This window comes from Hydractinia symbiolongicarpus, chromosome 3 (assembly GCF_029227915.1).
Source record: "Hydractinia symbiolongicarpus strain clone_291-10 chromosome 3, HSymV2.1, whole genome shotgun sequence".
Taxonomy (NCBI): Eukaryota; Metazoa; Cnidaria; class Hydrozoa; order Anthoathecata; family Hydractiniidae; genus Hydractinia; species Hydractinia symbiolongicarpus.
Window position 1 is genome coordinate 17,083,089 of NC_079877.1, and position 25,524 is coordinate 17,108,612.

At 33.2% G+C, this 25,524-nt stretch overlaps 2 protein-coding genes across 3 annotated transcripts; both read right to left on the bottom strand.

Moving 5' to 3' along the window:
* Positions 1-233: 233 nt before the first annotated feature.
* On the bottom strand, positions 234-3,299 carry LOC130636023 (nuclear receptor subfamily 2 group E member 1-like). The gene is made up of 4 exons (XM_057445600.1): positions 3,033-3,299; positions 2,371-2,619; positions 708-1,505; positions 234-583 (listed from the first exon to the last, which is right to left on the bottom strand). Exons 1-4 carry the CDS (start codon positions 3,079-3,081, stop codon positions 342-344), a joined length of 1,338 nt encoding a protein of 445 aa, XP_057301583.1. The 5' UTR covers positions 3,082-3,299; the 3' UTR covers positions 234-341.
* A 1,528-nt stretch (positions 3,300-4,827) lies between these two features.
* LOC130636024 (fibronectin type-III domain-containing protein 3A-like) lies at positions 4,828-19,738 on the bottom strand. 2 transcript variants are annotated; one of them, XM_057445601.1, is made up of 25 exons: positions 18,824-19,736; positions 15,655-15,716; positions 15,004-15,134; positions 14,653-14,712; positions 14,432-14,570; positions 14,236-14,289; positions 13,963-14,090; positions 12,994-13,121; positions 12,848-12,891; positions 12,689-12,775; positions 12,327-12,465; positions 12,061-12,126; positions 11,864-11,982; positions 11,676-11,787; positions 10,819-10,890; positions 10,526-10,629; positions 10,298-10,411; positions 10,141-10,212; positions 9,983-10,060; positions 9,810-9,902; positions 8,832-9,187; positions 8,352-8,564; positions 7,957-8,123; positions 7,386-7,519; positions 4,828-6,931 (listed from the first exon to the last, which is right to left on the bottom strand). In XM_057445601.1, the coding sequence occupies exons 1-25, from the start codon at positions 19,488-19,490 to the stop codon at positions 6,581-6,583; spliced, it is 3,690 nt and encodes a 1,229-aa protein (XP_057301584.1). In that variant the 5' UTR covers positions 19,491-19,736; the 3' UTR covers positions 4,828-6,580. The 2 variants fall into 2 exon arrangements, with proteins under 2 accessions (XP_057301584.1, XP_057301585.1); XM_057445602.1 differs by lacking the exon at positions 14,653-14,712 and having other exon boundaries at positions 18,824-19,738.
* Between the last annotated feature and the right edge of the window lie 5,786 nt (positions 19,739-25,524).

The window sequence follows — 25,524 nt, forward strand, 5'->3', positions numbered from 1 at the left end:
TCTGTCACGCAAAATGGTAACGCAAGTAGCGAGACGCACGCAATGCTGTATAAATAGGACGGGCGAACACATGGATTATTCCACGGGCCACCGACTAGTATTAAAAAAAAGCTGCAACTTAAAATCTTTCAGGCCTTCGATTTTGACATTTCAAAGACTCGGTTTAGGACATCTTTAAAGTGTCCATTTTTCAACCATTTTCCCCAGTAGTATCACTATTCGACAAGCAGAAATGATGTTTTTTAAATTAGTAATAGGGTAACAAAGCGTAAAAAATGCAAATATATACATAAAAGAGGTACAGAAAATTTCAACGTATAAATTTCGTGACGTTGTTCCAGCTAACTTGGCTTGAACATATCACACAACATTTTCTCTAAGGGTAATGGGTCAATTCCTCCAAGGAAAAATAAGTTTTCTATAGTTTTCGGCCGAATAGATCTAAGTGAAGGCAGAAGTAACAAAAGTTTTCCGAATCTAGCAGGATTGTTGGGGTGAGCAGTCCGTACGTATTCACCCAGCATGCTTTGAGCATAATCCTGTAAGTTCTCCACGTATTGACCACAGCGTAAACCTTGCAGATCTAAAAATAAGACAAAATTCGGTTCATTTAATCGCGTAAGGTAATTTTAAGAATCAAAGTTCAGAACTCGGGTGAGACTTTATCTTAACTGTCAGTCAGCGAGTTTCTCATATTCATAACTAACCTGGCTTAAACATCACTGTAGCTTTCAAACAAGCGTACTCAGTCGAATCAATCGATAAACTTTGAAAGCGTTGTACGATTTGCTGAAGAATTCTTAAGTCTTGCATGCTGTTCCCTACTTTGTTCGTTGATTTCTCAGTGTGAGCACCGGCAGCCGTAAGCAATACGCCGAGGTCCATGGGCAACGAGCATTGTATCATACAAAGTAAAAAAAGTTCACTCCAGCATTCCTCAAGAAGTAAAGCTTGATCGGCAAATGGAAGTTCTAAAAAAGTCGGTATACTTCTTGCCCAACTTATTGACATGTATAAAATACGGACAGAAGATTCGTAGATTTTGTCCGGATTGATCAACGGTGGTAATCCAAAATCTCCGTTCACATCTGCGGTAACATCTTCCATCCCATTCACATTCATCTTATCACATAACGAGAATGGACTTGTTGGTCCAGCCCCAAGTCCATTTATATGTGGATTTCCTAGTCCGTTAGCAGCTTGAAGAAGTGAGGCGATGTTCATGAAACCACTTTTATGATCATTATTTTCGTCTTCGGGAGTCTGCGGCGGAGAGAAGTTTGTTGTTTGTGTCATCATTGGAAACTGATTAAAATTATTGTTAAAAGTTCGTGCTTGTTGCTGCGTTTGAAATGGTTGATCGAAGTTCATAAAATTGAGGTTATTTTGGTTGGATTGCATGTGTTGTGGTTGCTGCTGTTGAGACATTTGTACCATGTGATTTGGGTTGTTTTGTTGTTGTTGGTTGTTGTTGGCGTTACGCGGGGCTCTCTCATGTTGTACAGCTAAATAATAAGGAATTTTAGATTTGACAAATATGCCCCTCTGGCTACTAGAGCTAAGGAATAAACCTGGAAATTCTGTGTGTCTTTTTTATAAGACCAGTACAATCTGACCTGAGCGTGGCCTGTTCTTTTTTAAGCTACTTTTAGCCTGGTTTGTTCTTATTTTGAGCACAAATCAAGAATTTAGCCTAACTTGTTATTTTTTTGTAATTTTTTCGGAATTTTGTGTTAATATAAAAAAACTGCAGCGCGATAACTCGACAAAATTTGAGGTTTGTGTTCTTAAGAAATTGTTCCTTAAAAAATAAAAACCAAAATAATAACAATGCAAAGCGGAAGTTTTATTGATTATTTTTAAACAGAAAAACATGGGAATACACATTTCATGAAAGTGTAGCTAAATTATTCACCAAATGTTACAACAGGATGTGGGAGTTGGTTTATCACGTTGGCTTCATTCGGCAGAATAGCCTGATGTGCATGAAGCGAAGAAAGTACAGCAAATGTTTTTTGTTCACATGCTGGTGTCTCGCGCCTTCACCAGCGGTAATGCCAAATGCTGAAGGTTTTATGTTTTCAACGCTGAAATGTCGTTCACTTCTGCCAAACATGTCGAAAAAGTTGAACTTGAGTTTTATCGCCAGCCAACGTATTAACGAAAACAAAAACATACATCTTCCATATTCCCACATTTGATGATTTTTGAAACATTTAATTGAAGAGTTATTATAAAATGGTATTTAACGGGAGTTTGAGAAGCAAATTATTTCCTTTTTAGTCAGTGATTTCTATTTTATGTACTAGCCCCACTAATTTTGATAGTAAAGTAATAATAATGGTGAATGCAGACATGGATCGCACTTACCATCTCTGTTCATTTGAACTTCATAACATTTTCTCAGGCGGCACGCTTGACACTGATTACGTCGAGCAACATCCACTTGACAATTTCCGTTTTCTTTACATTGGAACATCAAGTTTCGTCGTACGGCACGTTTGAAAAAACCACGACACCCGTCACAAGTATAAACGCCATAATGCTTGCCGGACGATTTGTCACCGCAAACACGGCACGGCGACAATATCTTCTTTTCGATTATATCGTCTGGGTAACCTATATCAGTGGATTAAAGGAAATATTATCGAATATATGTTTTTAAGGGCGCACTTTTTTGCAAATTTTAAGAGCAGGAACGCTTTAGCATATAGTTTCGACAAACAAAACAAAAAGCCTTCAGGCGTTATGTTTTTGAAAATCAAAACGTGTTAATTTACTCCCCCTGTTTATGAATTAAGTAATTATAATCAAGTCTCTGTTTTTCCTATGCATGAAGTAAAATTAATGAAATAATACCATCTGATAGTAATTCAAACCCAGACTCATTCTCACAATCTAACATTTTGAAAAACACTTAGGCGAAAAACATGTGCTTTGCGAGTTTGATTTTAACTGAATGAAATTTAACGAAGCATGGGCAGTTCAAAATAACGTCATATTTTGCAAGTCGCAACCAAAAACCAACTCACCTTTCTCGCCATCTGTCTCCAGTTTGATCGGTATTTGGACCTCAGCCATTTTTTATAGCAAAAAAATTAACCTTTGATGTTTTAACTCCTTGCTCTCTCTATCTTTTCATTCCCATTTATTCATTCAATCTTCATTCAAAAAAATTTAACCCACATTTCTTTTACGCTCATTGGTCGTATTTAATTCGCAAAATGTTTCTTTAGTTCCTATTGGCTGTAACGACTCTGTGATCCCTTTGATTGGCTGTAGCATATTTTTGTGCTTTTTTCAAAAAAAATAGCAGGTAATAGCATTGTGTGTATAATAAAGCAACCATACTGAAATGTGTTTAAAAATACCTGACAGTGAATTTTTTAAACACAACAACAAAAGATTTGCGCATTGTGTAGCAGGTGTGAGCCGGTCACAATGCGCGTTTACTCTCGTTGTTCTCCTGTTGTGCTTATTAAAAGAACAATGAACACACACGTTGTTTCTCTACACATTGTTTTTAATAAAAAAGACAAAACTGGATGTGCTTTTTATTTTACACTTCAGATGTTCTTATTTGTTGTTTTTCCTAAAATTAGGAAGGTATCATCACCATTGGTCATCTGACCATTTGTGATGATGAATACTTTTTAAGACTGCAAGAAATAGATGATTAAGTAATTTTAATTTAAAAAGAACGATAAAATGTTCGGAATCAAGTAATTCACATTATTTTGTTCTTATAGACTAGTCAATGTTTACAAAAGTTAAAAAAAAGTTTGCGGTTTTTTTGCACATGCGCAAGCAGCATTTCTGTAGGTGGAAAATATAAACAACAGCACATAGTAATTTAAATTTAAGAAGAATTAGAAGAATATAGTTAAAATTTAATTCCAGTTCCTCTTTAATCTTAAGTGGGATTTTCACGAAGCGAATTGAATGCCGAAGTCGACGCATGCGCAGTTTTGTTTGTTATGATTTTGCATCGAAATATTTGCGTCGGTGAAAAGTAGAAACAGTTCCTACTTTTTCGCGGCTAAACGTTTCGCTGCTAGTTTTAGACCAATCAGAACGCAGTTAATCAATGTAAACAATGAATTTGACGTCTAATATATTTTGTCGTGAAAATTAAAAAGCGAAATTGCCGTTTAATTCGCTTCGTGAAAATCCCCTTTATGCTACACAAAAAAATATTTTATCTTCATTAATTACACAAAATTCCGCGCATGCCCATTGCTCTCAAAATGAAATCAAAACAACTACACCACGCAGAAAGTAGTCTATAGTTTATGAAGAAGTTCAGGTTGAGTACGTTCTTAGACTACGTTTACATATAGGCTGGATGAAATTTCATCCCGGGATGAGTTTTGTCTCGGGATGAAACTTATTTTGTTTACATCTCTATTACATCCGGGGCGAGTTTTGAATAATTTCATCAATAACAGTATTAAAACTTTGGCCAGAGACAGGGATGACCTCATCCAGTTTTATTCCGGGACGAGATCTCCCATGTAAACACCCCCTTATGTTCTTCATTTTTAAAAAAATCAACCTCAACGTTTTTATCAAGAAAAACAAATGTGTAGAAACAAATTTAAACATTTCTAACATTTACAGCTTATACTTTCTTAACACTGGCAGCAAAGTAATATACTTTTTTATTGCACACGGTTATTGTTTTGAACAAACCGAACATAAATTTGAAGCATGGAAACTTTCAATATATTTAGGGTGTAATTTTTGGCGAAATGTTCTTATAATAGACTCGGCTCTAATAAAAAAACGTGTACCATTTCAGCCCAACTAAATACGCAGAAAAGAAGCTGCTTTTGTCACGTGATATTTTTTCTCGTCACTTTAACTGAACTAAATATAACACATCAAACCTGGACATAGCGAAGAATTTCCGCATTGACAACAAAAAGCTCTGTATATAGCATAATATTTAGCGGACAACTCGATTTATCGGGAGTATTTGCTATATACAGGTTTGACTGTAATCGACACATGATAATGTAACGTCATAATAGCTAAAAAACGCTAAACGACAATTTATAATTATCGGTGTAGGTAGCCTTTGAAGCTCAATTCCTACTCAAGAATGGATCGAAAGGGATCGGATTGGACAATCGTGATTTTTGATATCTGGTTGGTTGATAAAACTTTCCGTTATGATCCAAACTGAAAGTTGAAAGCATTTCAACATTTTTCATGGACAGGAGGAATACAAAAATTATTAGCAGCTAATCAAATTGAAGTATTTTTCTTGTTCTGTTCTGTTCCGTTCCGATCCCATTCAATTTTGTTCTTGAGTGGAAATGCAGCATACTAAAAACCAATCAACTTCGTTCAAGTCTTCTTTATTTAAGTCTTAACAGAGTCGAAATTACCTTTCGTCAAAATTAATTAAACTGGTTTACAACCTCGTTCCCACGACTTTCCCATGACAATCAGACAGCGATTATCAAAAAAAGTGAACAGTCCTAGAAACGAAGTTAATTTTAAAATGTTTACGATTAGCTTGAGATTATAGACTACAAAACAACGCTCCTGTATTTAATTTATTATCAAAAAAGTTTCGCATAATTAATACTATGAACGAATATATTATTCTGAATTATGCGTATTTTACTGCTTCATCATATTGTGTAAAAAAAATATAGGATTTCTTTTCATAACAACACCATAAAAATTACCAATAACAGAAACAGAGAAAAATAGTTATCTTAAAATAGATCAGGTTCTATATAAAGGTTAGTTTACACTGAGAGAAATCATCCGCATTGTCAAGTACTGCTTCGAGGCAAATTGATGCGAGATGGCACTCAGTGTGACTCACCTAATACAGATCACCTCGTCTCCAGAACTCTTTTTCATTCTGGCAATCGACAAAAGAGCTCTGGGCACGAGATTGCTGACACGTAATACAAGCACACTGAAAACATTCAACAAAAAATAGACCGCCAACCTGACAAAGGCCATAAACAATACTACATTAAACAAACAGACTTTAAAAGTATAGCAAATGCATTCAACCTTAAAGCTATGGGCGGAAGATTTACACAAGTCACGCATCACTGAAAAGTTCAAGAAAACACGAAAATTTTGTTCGCTAATACAACAATAAATATACTTGCTTTCTTATAATACTGAATATAATAATATATATTTATAAATCTAACAGCCCAACGAAAATGGTTATTATATAAGGCGTGTGTTTTTCTAATAAATTTCTACAAGTATCTACATTTTAACATACGAAATAGCAAAGAAAAAAATAGTTAAAAACCCATCAAATTATCATGTCCAAAATATTTGATTCGGTGCGTTTTTAAAGATCAGGTTAAAAACATATAAAAAAAAAAAAAAAAAAAAAAATGCGAGATTTTGTTGAAAGCAGTACCATTTCCCACTCGCAAATCAACCTCATAGATGTGTGATAGAAGCTTTCTATAAACTTCGTCAACGAATAAGCTTCAATTTCGCGTTCACAGAATTGAAGCTTGACATTACATAGAATATAATTTAACTTTTAAAATAACGAAATTTGCTAAAGGTATATATGGAAACCACGTTGTTAATACCCACCAAGAACTCCCCTTAGCACTATGGCAATCAGCATGCACAGCACCAAGAAAGTTCCAAGTATGGCTAAAGCAATATGTGTATCTGTCAAACGTCTTTGTTTACATTCTTCGCCATCAGGAACTTTAATAGCATTCTTTGCGTCACTCTCCACAATGGTGACTTCAGAAAGTGTTCGCACTCTAACCACAGGACTAAAAACACCCTTGATTTCCTTGACCCCGTAAGGAGCGCTTAATCGAATATTTTCTGATAGGGTTCGAACCGCGTTTACTCTAAATTGATAGTTTTGATCGGGTTTTAATCCTGTTACAATGTGATGTGAGTCAGTGCCACAATATACCTAAAATAAAAATGTTAAAACATAGAGCTTGTATCTTACACACAGAAGAAAAAAGATAAACATATTTTTATGTAAGAGTCATTGACACCACGAGGTGTTCTAATTTTTTTGTAACATTTTCCGCCTGCAATATTTTGTTCTTATATTTGGAGTAGTTTTATTAATTTTACAGTATTACAAATATTTATGGTTTAATTGAGTACAAGTTCGCAAAAAATAAACAAGCGATTTCGCGAAAATTTTGCCTAGAATGTTTATTTCACAATGTTTCTTGCGTTTTGTAGAGAAAATTAGTAAAATTTTACTCTTTCCATTGTTTTTATTTTTTCAGCCATTTCTAGCCTTGTTGTTTTTATAAAATTGCTCTAATAAAATGTATTAAAATGAATTATAAATTTAAACAATCCCGCGGTTGTAAGAAACTATCACCAGATGGATATTGTATCTTTCATACCTGCAGGAAATCTTTTGAGTGGTCCTGATGCATTTGTTGAACGACATACTCAATGACGTCATCTTCGCGTAGCTTGTCACATCGAGACCAGGACAGATCTACTGATGATTGTTTAATATTTTTCGTTTTCAAATCTAAAAACGCGATGATACAATGACCTAAGAAGCATGTACCGATCAGATTGTGTTACGTAACCTTCTCAAAGTACATCTGAAGCACAAACAACTTTCAAGTACCTTTTAACTTTGCCTCGATTCTATAGCGCTAATCGTCTGGGTATGTTTCAATGCTAACCTTTTAGCCCCTATCTTACAACACATGCGAATGTATCGCTATCCTAACCTGGTAAGTATGTTTCATTTTCAAAATCCTAATCTGCTCAGCACGTTTTAACTATACAATGCTTCTCCATGTGTTAATTGTAACATACAAAACATTCTTCATGAGATTGCATCATGCATTTACATTGTTGAACCACTAACACAGGATAAGAATTGCGTACTACATTTTCATTGGATCCAGGCTCAAAAATATTTCGTACGTCACATAAACGAAACATACAATAAAGTACCTCTTACAGCACTGGGTGGCTGAGCTTTTGTGTAAAAAATTTTCGGTTTAGAAAACTCTCCCTCGCCTGCGTCATTTTTCGATCTTATTCTGCAACAGTACGGAGTAAGTTCCTTCAATTTGCTCACTGTAAAGGAGGTGCCAATGCCGGAGTAGATGGAAGTAAAGCTAAATGTTAAGAAAGGGAGAAAATTAAAAGTGAATCAAGAGAAATTACTTAAATTGGACACTTTTCCTTCCTCTTCAGGTTGTAAAGGTATACATGGAAGACATTGTCAACTGACTTTAAAGAATCAGAATACATTCTGAAAATATCTTTATGACGTCACCTCAAACCGTCAAAAACATGTTTGATGAAAACTTTTTCCGTTGATTTATAAAAAAAAGGAAACAGACCTTCCAGATTTATTCTGTATTTGCAGTGTATGATTAAGTACGGCAAGTGATCTCTTCGACGAACTTGAGTCACCCCACTTCAGTTTCAGGCTGTGGTATGAAACCGCTGATGAGTTCAACGATGGTGGAAGGGGAGGTAATTCTTTGGTAAAGAATTGAATTGGATGGCTGAACACGCCTGCACCGCATTGATTGACGGCTTGAAGTCGTAACCTAAACAAAACATTGTCTAGAAGTTAGCACGGAGGGTTTTTGCCGTAGTCCCTATGGAAAATGCGGTTGCAAGTAAAAACAGAGTTTTTTTTTTGTTTACATGCATTCATAGACCTATCCCCAAGGAAATAGTGATTCAATTGTTCTCACCTTTTACCTTGTTTTCCCTTAGCCCCTTTTCCCTTTAAAAAAAATCGCTGGTGTAGCCCTTATGTTTACTAACTACAATTAGCCAAAACAAAGAAAAAAAATTTATTAGACAAATACTTGTAGGAGGCATCCGCAGTTAAACCAGTCAGTCTATATTCCATCGTGTCATCTCTCATTGCTGAAGCCACTGAGGAGGAGGTTTCAGAACCAGTAAATGAGTCAGTTCCGACAGTTACTATTTCATTATCGCTCTCCACCACACTGTCTACATCACTGTCATCATCTTCCAAGCTTTTGTCTGTATGCGTTGATTCCATACTTGTGTTTTCACGCACGGGGGAGAGTTTAGGACAGGGTACAGTACATATAAGTGATGTTGTGCCAGTTGCCTCCACAACATACTCATAAATTGGCGAACCATTATCTACAGGATGCTTCCATTGAACAAGACATGAATTCGAAGTTTGTTCAATCTATAAATGCCCATTGACTTGCATAATGATATTTAAAATGAGTTTTTAGCATTTAAGGATGCTAAATGATATACTCTTTTGTGGAATAACGAAAAAAAGACTCCTTAATATTACTGTGGAAAGTTTATCATTTCTTGAACATGATAGTTTAGTAGGCGACGTTTCGGGAGATCCTTCTCCCATCATCGGGCAAAGTAAAATGATGTTAAGACTCCTTAAGTTTGAATTCGGGCGATTCGTAACATGTAAAAATTAAAAACCTTAGCCAAAATGAAAATTCATCCGAAAAAAATCGTCTACGCGAATATTTGCCTCCTCAAGAACCTGTACTCATGGTTTGAATTAGAGAATTGCACTATAGAGCGAGAACAAAATTATCATGATTCACGATACATAAATTCATTATTCATTATATATTATTAAGTTGTTTTACACTTTTTTGACATATAATAAATTTAAACTTGTTAAAATACTATAGAAATACAGCCTGGTACCTAAACCTGTGTAGAAACAACGCAAGCACCCATGCGAAGTTCACATTACGAAAACAGTATAGATTTTATCCTTCGTTAAAAATATGCTGATAAAATCTTCTCAAACTAAAAAGAGTTAACAAACTTACAACTTTGATATCTGTGACAGAACATGGAGGGGCTGGTGGCGTCTGGACTGTGCAGATGTGGCTGTATGGACTGTTGCCAGCTTTACTTAGAGCCTACAAAGGGTGAACAGAACATCTATCACAATACGCTAGAGTAATTCTTAAAAAGTAAAACAAAAAATGTAATACCTTACCTGTATTCGAAAGTAGTAAACATTGGCGGGTTCAATGTTTCTTTTTATTTCACAAAATAAACAAGTTCCTTGATAAATCTATTACGATATAAGAATAAAAAGTCAGAGGTAGAATCCCACACATTGACAAAAAGTAAATCAGTTGATTTGTCTTTTACCTTGTGAAACGTTTCCTGCTCAAGCTTCTCCACACAATATCCAGTGACCTCACTACCATGTAACACAGGTTCCTGTTATAAGCAAAGAAAAGAAGAGTCTGGTTCTTATCCATTCACACTAAACAAACATGTACGTTAAAAACTTTAATGCACTTACATTCCAATCCAATCGAATATGTGTGGGTGATTTAAAGCTCACCAGAGGTGGCAGTGGTGAGTCCGGCGGACCAGGAGCAGTTCTTAATGTCGAAATTGGTGACCATGGACTTGCCTGCAATTAGTATAAAATAAATTGTACTCAAGCCTGTAACGCATGTAGTTTTTGCAGATAGTAAAGATGATTGCTAAAGTGTTTTTCAATCACTTTAGATGCATGAACACTCACCCCTGCAGAATTGAAGCACTGCAATTTAAAGAAATAATCTGTCCCAGGTAATAAATTTGGAATGTGGCAACTTTGTTTTGCTCCATTGTATACTTTGCAAAATTCTAAAAAGGAAAAAAAGAAAGTTTAAAATGGATTGCCCTTATAATAGAATCTGTTGCATCTTCATACAACGCCACCTTCTAACAGGTGAGTAGTGAATACTGAGAATAAAGTTGTATAAAAAATGTAAAAATGACCAGCTATTAGAATAGAGAATTGTTTTGTGGTGTGTTTAAAAATTAATTATCTACCTTGTTTAGGTGAGTGTGCCATCTGAACAACATAATTTGAAATCGCTGCACCACCCTTATCCAAAGGAGGATCTAGAGTTGAAAGTAGAAGTCGTATCACAAAACAATCTTTATTACTTATTTCATAGAAAGTTTTCCTAGAGTGACTTTTGCAAGGCTAAAAACTAACGAGAGTTACTAGATAATGCATTATCTTCCAGTATTCTTTTTTGCGGTAAAATAAGTTGATACAATTAAGAGGGACTGTATTTGTTAAAAAGCTATACTAATTAGCCTTAAGGAGGTAATTAATACCTCTAAAATTATTTTAAAGTCATCGTTGTTACCTCAAATGGCTTTATCTGCAATAATTTAGTATGTTTCTGTGCAGAATTTAGAAGCTCAGTCAAAAAAGATTTAAAAGTAAGTAAAGCAAGTAATTTATTCTACCAAAACACTTACGTGTTTATGTAGAATAAATTATGGATATTAAATATTTGTAAGGTAATTTCCTTTGGTTTTAGTTACATTTTTGTGTCAATATAATATCTAAGATGATTTACATCTTACTACTCTACTAATTACGAAAATAATTTTTTTTTACACACACTTTTTTTGATTTGTTTGCAAGATCTTCAATGTTAGAGAATGCAAAATAATAGGCTGGGAAGAAGCGTTGTCTCAGTCGCCATCTTGTTTCCTGAATGTAAATAAATTCCTTTGCGGGAGGACTTGCGATACAATAAAATGTCTTTATATTTCTTACCCCTGCCACAGGCTTAACTTTTGTGTAAATCAACAGCACGTTTTGTAGCCCTTTAACTATAATTGTTCTTTCACTTATACTAGCATTTGTTTGTATAACGAAAGTGACTTACCCCATTCTATATATAAATTTTTCATTTCAGGTTGGGCATTTTTTGATAACCTTGGTGGTAATAAATCACGTGGACATACAGGTACTGTTGTCATGGTTGCAATGGGTGACCACTAATGGAAAAGACAAATATGTTTTGTTTCTCTATTACAACTATCAAGTTTTGACATAATAACAAAAATAACATACAGGGCCAATGCCAGCTTTGCTCTCAGACGCAACCCGTAATCTATAACTATGCCCAGGCTTTCTTTGATCAATCATGAATTCACGATCCGAACCATGATATATTTTCTGAAAAAGGCCACCTGAATTAAACAAAAGGTAAATCAATATGTTTATAAAAAAATAAGTGATTGATTTGATCACAATGTCTATCAGTATACCTTTTCCATCGTCAATTTCCAAAATATAGCCAATAATTTGATCTCCTCCAGTGTCCTTTGGAGGCTCTAAACAACAGATAAAACTAATGACCACTATATATTGTGAAGACAAGATTAAAAATTGATATTTTTGCTCCAAAACCTAAAATCTAGAATCATGGCTATTACTAATGGCATGCATCAACACTGAACCCAAATGCTGCCAACTTATATATTCCATCATACCATGAGAGTAATACTTACCCCATCATGAGAGTAATACTTACCCCATTTAACAGGGATGGTATGTGTCCTGATTTTTCCATTTAATTTTGGTTTCTCCATTTTTCCAGGAGCCTCTGGATATGTGGTGACAACAATTGGTGTACTGTGTTTGCTTGAACCTTGGTCATTTGTTGCAAGCACCTATTTATTATTAATAATTATTAACAAATACATGTCAATTCATCAAGTACAATATACAAGTTTGCAAATTAAAGAAGTACAACAATAATTATTTTCTGATTAGTTTATCAATCAATCAGCCAATAAGGCACCAATGTCTTTGACAAACATTATTGAATCACAAATTACAAAAAATTGGAAAAAATCATTCTTCTTGCTAGTAAATTAACAGCCAAAAACATACCCGAAATTTGTAGGAAGTGTTACGCAGTAATTTTGTACAACAATATGATCTGGCTGCACCACAATATTGTACAATGAAACCATACCCCTAAAAAAATACAAAAAATATACTACACTTGTCTATCTTTATCTAATTTTCCATTATAACAATGCTACTTACATCTGTTGGGTCCTCCATTTCCAGTTTGTATTCGGTTACAGGAGCTAAAACAAAATAAAATATTGATAATGGTAAAAAAAATAAAGGGCCTGACAAAACACTTAGAGCAAAAAACATATACACGTAAAAAACGTAAACGGACATACAGCCATTGTTTTCAGGTTCATTCCATTGTAGCTTTATCATATTAAAACTGCACTGTAATAATTCAGGCTTGTCTGGAGGTGCTGGTGGCCCAGCACTCGTCAAACATTCCAATATTTGACTGAAGTCACTGAAATGGCAATAACATTGTACTTGAATATAACTCAGACATTGTAACAACAAATGTTTTTTTGTACTTTATGTGTTAATAAGGTACGCATTTTTATAAGAAAGTTAAATGTACTCAATCTTAAAAATTAAAGAAACTTAGCACACAATTGTTTCGACAAAATTGTTACGTAAATTTTAGGCATTGTAAGGCTCTTACTTTTTATTAAAAATAAAAAATTGCATGCTAATAAATTTTTAAAACTGTATTTACACATGCGATTTGCAGTGTGTGTGTGTGTGTAGTTTGTCTCATGGAATTTCCTGTGAAATGAGCAAATAGTTTTCACTGCTTTGTTAAACGATTTACAAGTTTTTTATGTTTTGACTTTTGTCCCTCCGCTTACTGTTAAAACAGGTAAGCAATCTTGTTGTTTACTGTCCCTTTAGAAAATGTAAAATACACACTTTTATCAGTGATTACAAGACAAGAGAAGGTACAGGATCATGAATAAATAGAAATCTTATTTGACCACCAAACTTTGTAAAATACACTTTCATTGTGAAAGTAGCATGTAATTGACAGTATAAATTTGTCAACAGATTTTAAAAATCTTTCTTGTTTTTAATTCTAATAAATTAGTCTAGATATTGATGTTGATGGAGGTTGATGGTAATACAAAATGCTTATTGACAACATCAATGGCCTCTGCAGAAATCCAGAAATCTCCAAAGACTGAGCAAGAAAATTTAAAAAAAAAGACATGCTAAAAAAATAACACCACTAAGCAGAAAGAGTTAGATTTAAGGAATAAACAAAACATTGATGGGCAATCATTGTAACAGTTAGGAAAAGAACTCACCTTGCACCCAATTCATTTCCAGCTTGTAATCTATACAAACATGGTGTACCTGGAGGCAGTTTATGAATATGTTTATATTGTTTTTGTAATCCCACAAATAGATCATCAAAGTGAGAATAGTCCAAGTTCTAAATTCAATTGTAAGTATGCTTCATCAAAAATCTGTTCAATATTACCTTAAAACGATAACTTAAAAAAATGCAGTGTATATAAAAGATCTGTTGGAACTATATTGTGACTTACAGAACCTTGGTTAATTCTATTTTTACTTACTCTGCTCCATTGAAGTTTGTAATAGGTGATTGGTGAGCCTCCATCCAATGGTGTCTGTGAGAGAAAGAAATGTCATTTTTGACACAAGAAAAGCGCAGATATTATTTATTTTATGTGAAAAACATCTTAAAAGTCCTAGGCAGAGCATTGTTTCCACAATTATTGTATACCTAATTTTAAATATAGTTCTACTTACAGTCCACTTTAACGTTAATGCATTTTTTGTTTTTTGTATTATTCTTGGTGGCAAAGGTTTATCAGGTACTGTGCAATGAGTACGACATAAAACTGTTTTAGAGAATGGTCCACATTTTCCATTAAGTAATGCACATACTCTATAAGAAAAATAAAATAAATTTAAGGCAGGAAAATCCAACAGAAATGAAAACTCTTTGTGCAAATTTATGTATATTATACCTGAAGTTATATTCTGTATCAGGTGATAAACCGATTGCAGTATACTGGGTTTCCTGACCACTTAAATAAAGGACAATCATTAAGAAAAAATTTAACAATTACATTTTTATTTTATGTTTCTAAGCTGATGCATTTGTTTGGTTTCTCCACACATCATGAACTAATTGCTTAGACATACAAACTTTTTAGTGAACTGGTGGAGCAATTAATGGCGTATCTGTACATCATTTTTTAGAATTGGGTGTCTTTGCATGTTTGAGAGTGATAGGCCTGTGGTAGCACTTTGTATGACAAGGGTAACTTTAGAACTTTCGATATGGTTAACACATCAAACATATCCGTTTTACATACCTATATATTGACTTGAAATTATGCCCCTTGTTTGATATTTGTAGGTCAAACTCGCATTTCAAAAGGTGGCTGTTGTTTGATATACATTCATCCCATGATATAATTATTGCATATGGACTCGATGCACATGCCTACAATATATATAATATTAGTTGCTAATTAAATGGTTTTAAATTTGTTAAGGCAACAGAAGTCTTTGTAATAAGTAAAAATGTGTTTTTATTATAGTTTCTTCTTGTCATGTCTTTGGGGGACTTGTCTCACTTTTATCGTATTTTCACCCATATGAAAACCAAACATGGTAGTAAACAAACACAGACAGGACTAAAAAAATATACAGCAAAGAGAATTCTAAACAAGTTTTATTTATTTGCTCAATAAAACAGGGAAGCAAAGGTGCTATAAACACTTACAAGAATGTCTACAAAAACTTCAGCTGTATTTGTCCACTTTGTACAACGTAAATTTTCTTTTATAAATAAATGAACAGACCAAAACTGGAACAATACTGTCCTTTATTTATTTAGCTAACTAGATAAACAATATGCATTTTTTCTAAGAAAATTCACTGATATGATGAGAAAGTTAGCATCATCCTTTAAATTTAGTTCTGTTCTGTTGAAATTAGAAAGCATAAGAAGGAAGTCTTACTTTCGGAGGTACACACAATGTAATTTCTTCATCTGACTCATGATTAGAATCTTCTGTTACAACTAAAAAATTAGTTTTAATTTAATTTAAAAAACAATAAACATAAACAGTAGTAAAAAGAAAAGTAAAGTGAGATTATTTTGGATGTTTACAGATAAAACCAATTTTAGCTTTTATTCTAAATGTAATAATATCTGTATTGGCAACTATTTTTTATTCCAACTAAGTTCTATCTTATCTTAACAAAGTCAACATAAAAATTTTTTTAAACAATAGAAATGATGCCTTGGTATGGGTTTATCTTTTCCACAATATAGGTTCAAGAGGTCTGGTAAAGGAGATAACAGCACTTCATCTGTGCGTGTTGGTTGGGTTATAAAAACAAATATTTTCTAAAATTTATTTAGCAATGTTTTAGAGCTACTTTCTTGCCACCTGGCAGCTGACAAATATTATTTTTACTTTGCGTAATTTTTAGAGATGTGTGTTTATATATGCCATATAATAAAGCATTGGATTTTTCATTTTTCATTCTCCTTTTCAGTAATAGGATAAAAAAAATGACAAAGCAAATAAAACAATAAAAATAGTCATTGAAACAACAAAAAACTGTAGTGGTAGCCTGAACATAATAAAACTATTTTAGCAAATATTTATTAGGAAAATCATTTGATTATAATAATTACCTAGATGGTCTGCCATATTAAAAACACATATGTGCTAACAACATTGAATAATTTGCAGAACTGTCAGAAATAGACTATATATAATAATGAGGATTGTTAAACCAATTAATGGTCATTATTTTTATTAAGAACAAAGAGGAATACTGGAATAAAAATTCCTAAGCCAAGGTAAAGAAATACCATTTAAAGCGTTTAATCCACCAAGGATTTGGTGTACACTTCAAACTTAACAAAAATTTTCAACTAATCTTACTGAAGAAGGTCAAGTTATTTTTGTGCTTCTCTACTTAAAAGTCTATAGTTTTTTTGTGATGTCATTTTTTACTTGGCCTGATATCCTCACCTCCTTCCATGAATAAATCTTTAACACATCATGAATGAAATTGTGCAGCAGGGCAACACCCTTGGTTTAAAACAGCTTGCTCTTTCACTCTCATAAGCATGAAAAGAGGTGATATTATAAAAAAATCTGTAGAATGTCATTACGGTATTTTTTTTAGTAAGCTATATAAAAGGTCACAAAGGGAAGTTGTATCAAAAAAACTAGCAAAATTGCTGATGTCTGCATATTTTGGGTGATGTTACCAGTAATTTTAAAATTGTAGAAAATATCATCACCTATCCAATATCCTTTATGCACATGAAAATGGATAAGTACTGAGTAAATCCCAAACAATCCATTAGATCAGAATTTATAGCATTTTCATTTTTGAGATTTTATCATGGTGGGTGTTAGAAATTTTTATTAATAAGTTGTCATGTTATCAACTGGTAGAGCTTAATGTTTTGAAAAAAATATTATTCCTAAAAATATTAACAGACAAAAAGTTTCAGAACAACTAAACAAATATTTAACAGGATAATAAAATTTTTAAAAATAAATCTACACAAAAATAGAATGAGAAAATTTTTTTTCCAGGAGTTTTTCTCATTTTTGCAACTTTACAGTAGTCTTTTTCAGGAATATACTCCATTTCCTGGAATTTCAAAGCATTTTAAAGGGCAAGTGGTTGCCCTGATGTGTTACTTTTTTTGTATGAAATTAGAACTGACTTGTTTGTTTATTATGATGTCATGCACAAAGACATTCAAGAAATGTTAAGCCAATTTGTTTCTAATTATCAGCATTGGTTACCTTTCTGGCAATATATAAAAATTTATAGGTATTTATAAGTTTTGTTTATTTCTGGATTAAATCACATATTCATATAAATATTAATGCTTGAAAAAATGTATATATATTTAAAGCAATAGTCTTTATTTAGTGTTTCGATGTTTTTTTATCAAAGGTACGATGTGGAAGGGAGAAGTCTATTAACTACTTACTAAAATTCAGAATTTCACATAAGAACAACAATTTTTTATTTAAAACAGTACAAATATAGACAACAAAAAAACTACATTATTGGCGACGTTACAGTACAGTACAAAAATAAATTCATTGTTTAGAAATATACCATTTTTTATAAAAAGAAGGTTTAGAAGAAACTGTCAAAATTTTAAAAAGGTCAACGAAGTTCAATACTGGGTGTTATTGATTCATCACACAATACAAATTCTATAAAGCAAATGTTTTAGTTCACAAGAAAGATAAGCCCTGTCATCGTAACTGAAGAAGGGTTCAGAAAGCCTGAACACTGAAATTACAAAAAAAAATTAAAAAAGTTTCAGATTGGGGGCCATTTTTAGCTTTTATTTTTTTTAAAATGAACTATGAATCGGTTATACATTAACAGTTAAATTTTAGAATAAACAATTTAATCCTCATAATTAGTATTTTAAAAATTTGAACTTTTAATTTAATTTTAATAATCTAGCACTTAAAATATAATGCCAAAAAATAAAATGGAAATTGGAGAGAGGGGAAATATAAACCATAAAATGATAACTAAAAAAGGGTAAGGGATAATTTTAATAGGAAACACAAAGAGAAGCATTAAATCTTTTTCACAAAACTTATCATGCCTATCAACATGAAGAATCATGCTCAAAGTATTATATGGTAGACCATGCTTGGGTAATCAAGAGCAAAATGTTTTCAACACAAATTGATAACCCATTACATGAACTATACACACAAGGAAAAAAGCACTAGGAATGAAGGATTTTCTTTTACCAAGAACAATAAAATCAGTACAATTTAATTTTGTAAAAGTATTTAACATTTCACTAAAATATACCAAGGGTGACAATTTAGGAATCACACTTAAATGACAAAACACGTCAAATGCTCTTATAACTTCATGTGTTATAAAAACAAAATTGTAAGGATACTAAATAGTTTTCACAACAGATCATGAATCACTCTGAAACATCCTGTGAATTAAGCCCATTGTTTATTGTTAAAAACCATTGTTGTCATATTTAGTCTTAAATTTTTAATTACTGTCCAAAATGTTCATGTAATTACATTACATGAACATTTTAAATACTTTGCTCAAATTACGTACAACAGTAAAAAAAATTAAATTTAAGGTATATACCTGTAGAGGATGATTGACAATGTGTATCTACCATTCCCCCATCAATTGCATCACTGCTCTGATGTTGTGGTTCATTTTGATACTTGAAGCATGTACATTTCATTTGATCATTTTTTTCTCTTAATTTTTTCTGTAATTTCTCTCGACGTTTATCTAATCTTTCATCTCCACTCTGTTGGCCATTTGAACTAACAGGAGACCCATGGATAGGACAAGACGGATTATATTGTTGTGTGGGAATGACCATATGGCCAGTATGTACATGTAAAGTATCATTTGTTGCATGTGAAGGAACTGCATTACCTGGATAATGTGATGGGTAAGCTTGTGGTTGTTGCATTGGAGGCACAGCTGGGTACTGGTAACCATGTTCATGTGGAAAAGGAACACGGAAATAAACACCAGGTTGGATTTCAATATGAGAGCCATGCTCAGCTAGAAATGATGATAATATTTGCCCAGTTGGTGGGTTTATTAAATGAATAAAGTTGGTATGACCATCCATCTGAGGTTCAACAATAATATGTAAGGATTGCTCGAGGGATGGTCCTCGAGGACTATGACGTTGTTCAGGTGATGGACTTAAACTTAATGGTGATTGGTTTGGTGACTGTTCTGGTGGTGTGACAACATGAAAATTAGCATAGTCTTTAGATAAAACTTCCATATCCCCTTTTTTACAACCAATTTTGAATTATTATTGTATTCTTCTAAACAAATTTTACATATATATATTTTGAAAACCTTGTTACAGTAGCTAGCTCTTACTATTTTGTCCACTCATTATGACTAATTAAATAACTAATAAAACATTGCATCTTAGGAGAAAAAGAATCAAGTTACAGTGTGGTTGCCATCAAAATAAGAACTGTGTGATTGTGTCAAAAAAACACATGCAAAAAAAAAATGCAAATATTGTAAAAATAAAGTTATCGAATAGGAAGAAATGTTGACGAATTTCCCAAAATTAATTACAGGAAAATAGCTTGTACCAATATCAGCAAACATAACAAAAAATCTTCAACTAGTTAGCTAGACACAGTATGATGGATAAAAATCAATCTACAGCCGACCTAGAGTTTGTTTACATCTCTGTATAATTGTCTTGCACAAGGGAACAAAAATATTGTACTGTAATCAATTAACGGACATAAAATGACATTGTTAATAAACCGCATTCCTTACATATCTCTTTCTCTTCATTAAATATAATCGGGAAATTAAAATGCACTAAGGTGCTCACATGATCCCTCTGTTCTGTGTTGTCCACATAATTTTTTTTTACGGAGCGGAAATAGTGTTGTGGTGCCCACGGAGCTTATACGTTTCATTCAGCGGATTTGAAACATTCGGTAAAATATCACGCTTATTCTTCGAAATGTTGTCACAGCGGCGCAATCAAGCGCGGAAGTTCTAAATAAACAATATTTCAGTTTGAAAGCACAAAAATAATCGAACTAGCACTTTTTAACTTGCCACATTAAAATATAAAGAGCTTCAATAACATAACAACAACATTCTTAAAGGCGTGTCCATAAATCAACAGTTTCCCGCTAAGATATTTTTCTAAACGAGAAATCTATGGTTGGTTTCGATCCGACGAACACAACTTCTCAAAGTAACTAACAAAATTTAAGACCTCTTGACTTTTGATATTATATTTAGGTCAAACACTTCCCGATCTAACTGTCTAGAGAAAATTCCCGTTGAAATGCGGAAAAAAAACCAAGATTTACCAAGCTTTGTGAAGTCCTTTTGAAAACAAGGAAATGGGTCTTTGAGCCAAATAATACGGAGTTTTAGGTCACAATGTGTTATAAGTCATAGTGTTTTTAAAACGTGTACTGTAGAAAATTGCAAATGTACATTTGTCTAAGGTCGTCTCCAGGACTATTAGCTACACGTTTTTTTATACAAGAAAACATGTTACAGGAAATTGACTAGTCGCCTTCCAAAAAATTTCAAGTAAGAAACATTTTTTCACACATACCTCCCATATCAACGACATAAAATGACATAAGAAAACTGGACGAATATGCTACCTGACAAATCGGAAAACTACTTCAAAATCGGAAAACTACTTCAAAAATCAGAAAACTACTTCAAAATCAACGGAACAGACATCAACTTTGGTTGGTTATTAAAAGACGAAAAGGCATTATTTCCTTATTTTATTTTTTCGTATTTACATGTTAATGAAAGTCCCTTTCTTGTGTCAAAATCATGTTTTTTATTGAAAATACCACTTAGATTTTCCCGTCAATTAAGGAAATTTGTTAAGTAACTTTACTAGTTGGTCGTTTGCTTGGTTTTCTATAAACAACGTGCGGTTTCTCAACAGTGCTGCGCTTTATGATAATTGATCTAGCCGTTGCGAAAAAAAGGCGCCTTGTTGCCGGATTTACGAACTCCTTTGTTGTCCCTCTTGGGAGTTATCGGGAGCCTACGGTGTACTTGAACAACCCAACTCTTCTAACTCTGACATGAACCAATATTTGTTTCAAAAAATTGTTTTATACTTCCAAATTACCATTAAAAAACTAATACTAGTCTTGTGAACGTCTTCTCCCCATCGGGGAATAAATTCGAAATATTGTTTGCTTATAATTATACTATTTGTGGTCTCGAGGTGGAACTTTTTTTGTAATTTAAAATTACATTTCACTTATCATCTGGTATCATCATAATCACAAGAAACACCATTGTATCATTAACTATATTTAGTATTTTGAAAAAAAAAAGATTCCCCAAGAAACTTTTCACAGAACAGCAAATTCGAAAGTGATATTACTTTCATTGCAACCTCAAATCTTTTTAATTTTTTATTGCACCAAAGTTAAGCCAAGTTAAAAAACGTAATAGGTTCTGGGACGAGGTAGTAACCTTTTTTCCAAGAATAGATTTTTCGTTGTTTACGCGCAAACCAATAAATAAACGGTCCTATCAAATAAAGCCCTGGGAAACTGAGAAAAGACAATATCAATCTGTGTAAGTCAGCGAAGTCAGCAAAAAAAGGCAGTAAAACGTTTTAGTCAAAAAAAGTATTAGACACTTCAAGAAAAATTTTTAAATTTAGTCACTTTTTACCGAGTAAATTTTAGGAAGTTTTCAATTTTTTTATAAATAACAAATTTAACAACTTATTTATTATATTGAAGAAGAACTACTTTGTTCATCACTAACATACTGCCAAGCAGTGAGCGGGATTCGCTCCGCGGCGCCCAGAACTGGGAGCTGCAGACGAACCCACAACACTGCGTGCGGCGATATATTAGTGATGAACTCAGATAGTTTATCCGGATGGTGTGTATACATATAGGTGAATATTTATCATAGCACATTCGTATTTGATCTCAACAGAGAATGCTTCACCCCGATCAGACCTCTGATCATGACGGGCGAGTATAATGCGTGTAAGTAATATTGACTACTTATTTATTTTCGGTTCTTGATGCTCCATAAAACAGGAAGGATACTTGGTAGCTATGGCAACAGTTTGAAGATAAAACATATTGAACAAAAACTTGTACAAAAAATTCTTGCCGATGTTAAATTTGATAAAGAAAAGTTGTTTTAAATGTGGCAGCAAATAAAAACTTTATAAACTATCCAATCTAAGAATAATTATTTTCAAAGAATAATTATTTTCACCAGGGTTTGTTGCCTGAGCACAAATACAAGAATTCCCGGGAAGGAAGTTGGAATTTAGATGCAAAACATATTCAAATAAAAACAACAAAATAATGGTAGATTTTTCATGCGTTTCCTAATTTTACATGTTTAATTGATTTTTTGTTGAACACGTTAATAACGTATTATCATTCATATCAAAATGATTTACGTGAACGTGGTTATAATTTTTTTCCGGCGTTTAAATTCTTGGTTCGTCTAACCACGCAGATGTTTTCATAATCAAGAGATACGTACATAATATTAGTATGAGTCATAAAGATTGGTTTTCATGTACACGAAACTTCAACTATTTTTACTTCTAATTCAACAAGAGAAGGTAGACAGATTTTGTGGAAACAATTTTGGTAAATTTTAAAATCAAAATTCTACAACTAACTGATTTTTTATTTCTATTTTCGTCTTTTTTCGCGATGTTATCTTTCCTCAATATTCTTCTCGTAATGGTGACTGCGTACAAAAGTTTTCAGAACTATAAAAGACGGAACAGAAAGAAATTCATGTACGATGTTTGCAGGGTAATTTTTTTTAAAAAGTTATTTTTGGAAAGTGAGCAAAATAAGAGTGTAAATCGGAAGTATTAACGGCGTTGTCGACGAACATTACTAAGAAAAAAAATAGATTTAGTGATGACAGCCAAATAAAGATCTGATAATGATATGATTAGTTTATGACTATACTACGTCAACAAATTTCTTTCTTAAATTTTTATGTAAGGACCTGACAGAGGAAATAAGCAACGGGCGCCTTTTCTCTTGTATAAACCGTATCTGTTTGTAAAAGGTAATCCTGACAAGCGAGAAGCTTATCTTATTTGCGACAAATTAGTTCTTTTGTCGTAACATTACATCCTCGACGGTAGACAAACTAGCCTAATATCAATTTTATTAAGTAAATCAGTAAACCTATCAGTTTTAACTTTAAAGTCAAATAATTGAAAACAGGTGAAAGTAACTGATGTCATCTCAAGCGTGTGCAATTAGGTACCACCTAAAACCAAAATGGTACTTGAATTGAGCTTTAAAACAACCTCTTTCCCTGGACATCAAAGGCATCCAAATAAGAAAACATGGAGGGAGCATGAAAAATCAAAAACAAGATAATAAGAAGGAAAAACTACATAAGAAACACGAATAAATAAAATTCGGGTTCTTTATTCCTAACCTATTACTTATCTACTTGCTTTTAAAAGTTTGTCAAAAAAGTTTTGAATGATGGTTAACCGTGGTAATTGAGGTGGCCTAAAGCTGTAACCTAAATTCTTAAAAATCGGCTTTCATATTTTTTTTTCGGATCGGGTTTACATAATAATACCAACTACAAATCATACTGGAAATAACTTACAACTATGGAATTAAGATGTGTTGATGAGATGTACTGGTACTCCCACGAACCAATAAAATATGACATTTTGTGTTGACGATCTTATCTGTTGTTAAACAAACTCTCGTAATGAAAACTGTGACCTCCATATTAATACTTTATTATTTCAAATATTTATACAGGATAGCCGCTTCATTGAAACACTGTTATCAATGTGGGTCCTGTAATTTGAAATAAACATTAAGTACAAACTACATTGCTTACACAATGCTTCTTAAGTGGATGGGTTGACTCGTAGCTGTGGTAAAGGCACTTGCTTAACTGTGATTACTAAGCAGAAAGGGACGTAACTTCCCCGCCAAAAATGTGAACACTTTGCTCTTATGTCGCTAGCCGATAACGATTCCTTGTGTTATGTGCAGGAAGTTCTATTCAAACTGCTGGCGCTTGCCAAGAACCTTATTTAACTGTACCAATTATAAGATAACAGGCTACCACCAGGTCCTAATGAAACCATGCAATGTTGAGTTGTGAAGATGAGAATCAAGTAAAGTTAATTTCATCAACTCGTGTTGCTGGAAAAAAATTGGAGACTATCACCGTTCGAGTTAAGTTAGAAGCACTCACCATTATCCATTCTTGGATGGTGAAAGGAGAAAAAAACTTTCTTAGCTATACCTGGTTACTGATCTCATTTAACTATACTATTTAGTGTTTTAAGCAACCTAGTCCCCAAGGCATTTTTTATCTTTTCTGACATTTGTACAGTGATGCGTGTTTGTACAAGATGACTTTTAATTCCTTAAGGAGTGGCAGAAAAAATAAAAATAGGCTTTTATATCAATTTTATGGTTGTTTCATTATATCATACCCTGCATGCATACCCTGTTGCAGATTTACGTTGTTTTTGTCGTTAATCTTAACACAGTTCTTGCCTTTTAACATTGACTCATCTGCGAAGTTTTCCGCGAAGTTTAAAACTAAAGCACTTTATTTTTTAAAAATAATTTTTTACGAGAGAATTACAGCTCATAAAAATAGCGTACAATTGGTGTAAATATTTATTTGCCACTCCTCCCTATGCATTTATAGTCACAACCATGCACCGCATAAGGAACTGGTTTATTCTGAAACTGAACCAAAACATTCCTTATGTTCATTTCAAAATGGAGGAATTACATCTCTTAAAGGAAATGCTATGTCCAGGGGATTTTATGTGCAAACCGACTTAAAAGACGCTTATTTTGCAGTCCCATTGTCAAAAAATTCAAGGAAGTTTGTTCGCTTTCTTTGGGAAGGACAGCTCTATGTTTCAGCTCTCAAAAGCCCCGTGGATTTTCACAAAACTCCTAAAGATCGCAATCTCCCTCCTAAGAAAACTGAGAGTAAAAATAATAGTTTATTTGGACGATATGATTATTATGGCCTGTCGGGATCTTGCGTCGAGTCACGACAATAATTACTCACAAATGGTTCTATATACTCTTCTTCTTATATATTCTACTTAATAAAGCTCACTTTTTACAACGCACGTAGAATCACTTCTTCCTGTTAGAAGGCGGCCTCGATCTCTTTATATTAGCCATTAGCTCGTGACATCTGCACAGCAGCCGAGCTCCCACAGCAGATCACGTGATCAACAAATAACTCGTGACACACTCCCCCTATTTGATGACACCTTGCATCAA

Bases quoted from the DNA above. Each gene is read 5' to 3' on its own strand.
- LOC130636023 (XM_057445600.1), bottom strand. From the start codon at position 3,081: ATGGCTGAGGTCCAAATACCGATCAAACTGGAGACAGATGGCGAGAAA. The intron at 2,620-3,032 runs GTGAGTTGGTTT...CCACTGATATAG, and splicing joins GGAGACAGATGGCGAGAAAG to GTTACCCAGACGATATAATC. The intron at 1,506-2,370 runs GTAAGTGCGATC...CTTATTATTTAG, and splicing joins AGTTCAAATGAACAGAGATG to CTGTACAACATGAGAGAGCC.
- LOC130636024 (XM_057445601.1), bottom strand. From the start codon at position 19,490: ATGGAAGTTTTATCTAAAGACTATGCTAATTTTCATGTTGTCACACCA. The intron at 15,135-15,654 runs GTAAGACTTCCT...TATATATTGTAG, and splicing joins CATTGTGTGTACCTCCGAAA to GCATGTGCATCGAGTCCATA. The intron at 8,124-8,351 runs GTCTGTTTCCTT...CTTAACATTTAG, and splicing joins ATACAGAATAAATCTGGAAG to CTTTACTTCCATCTACTCCG.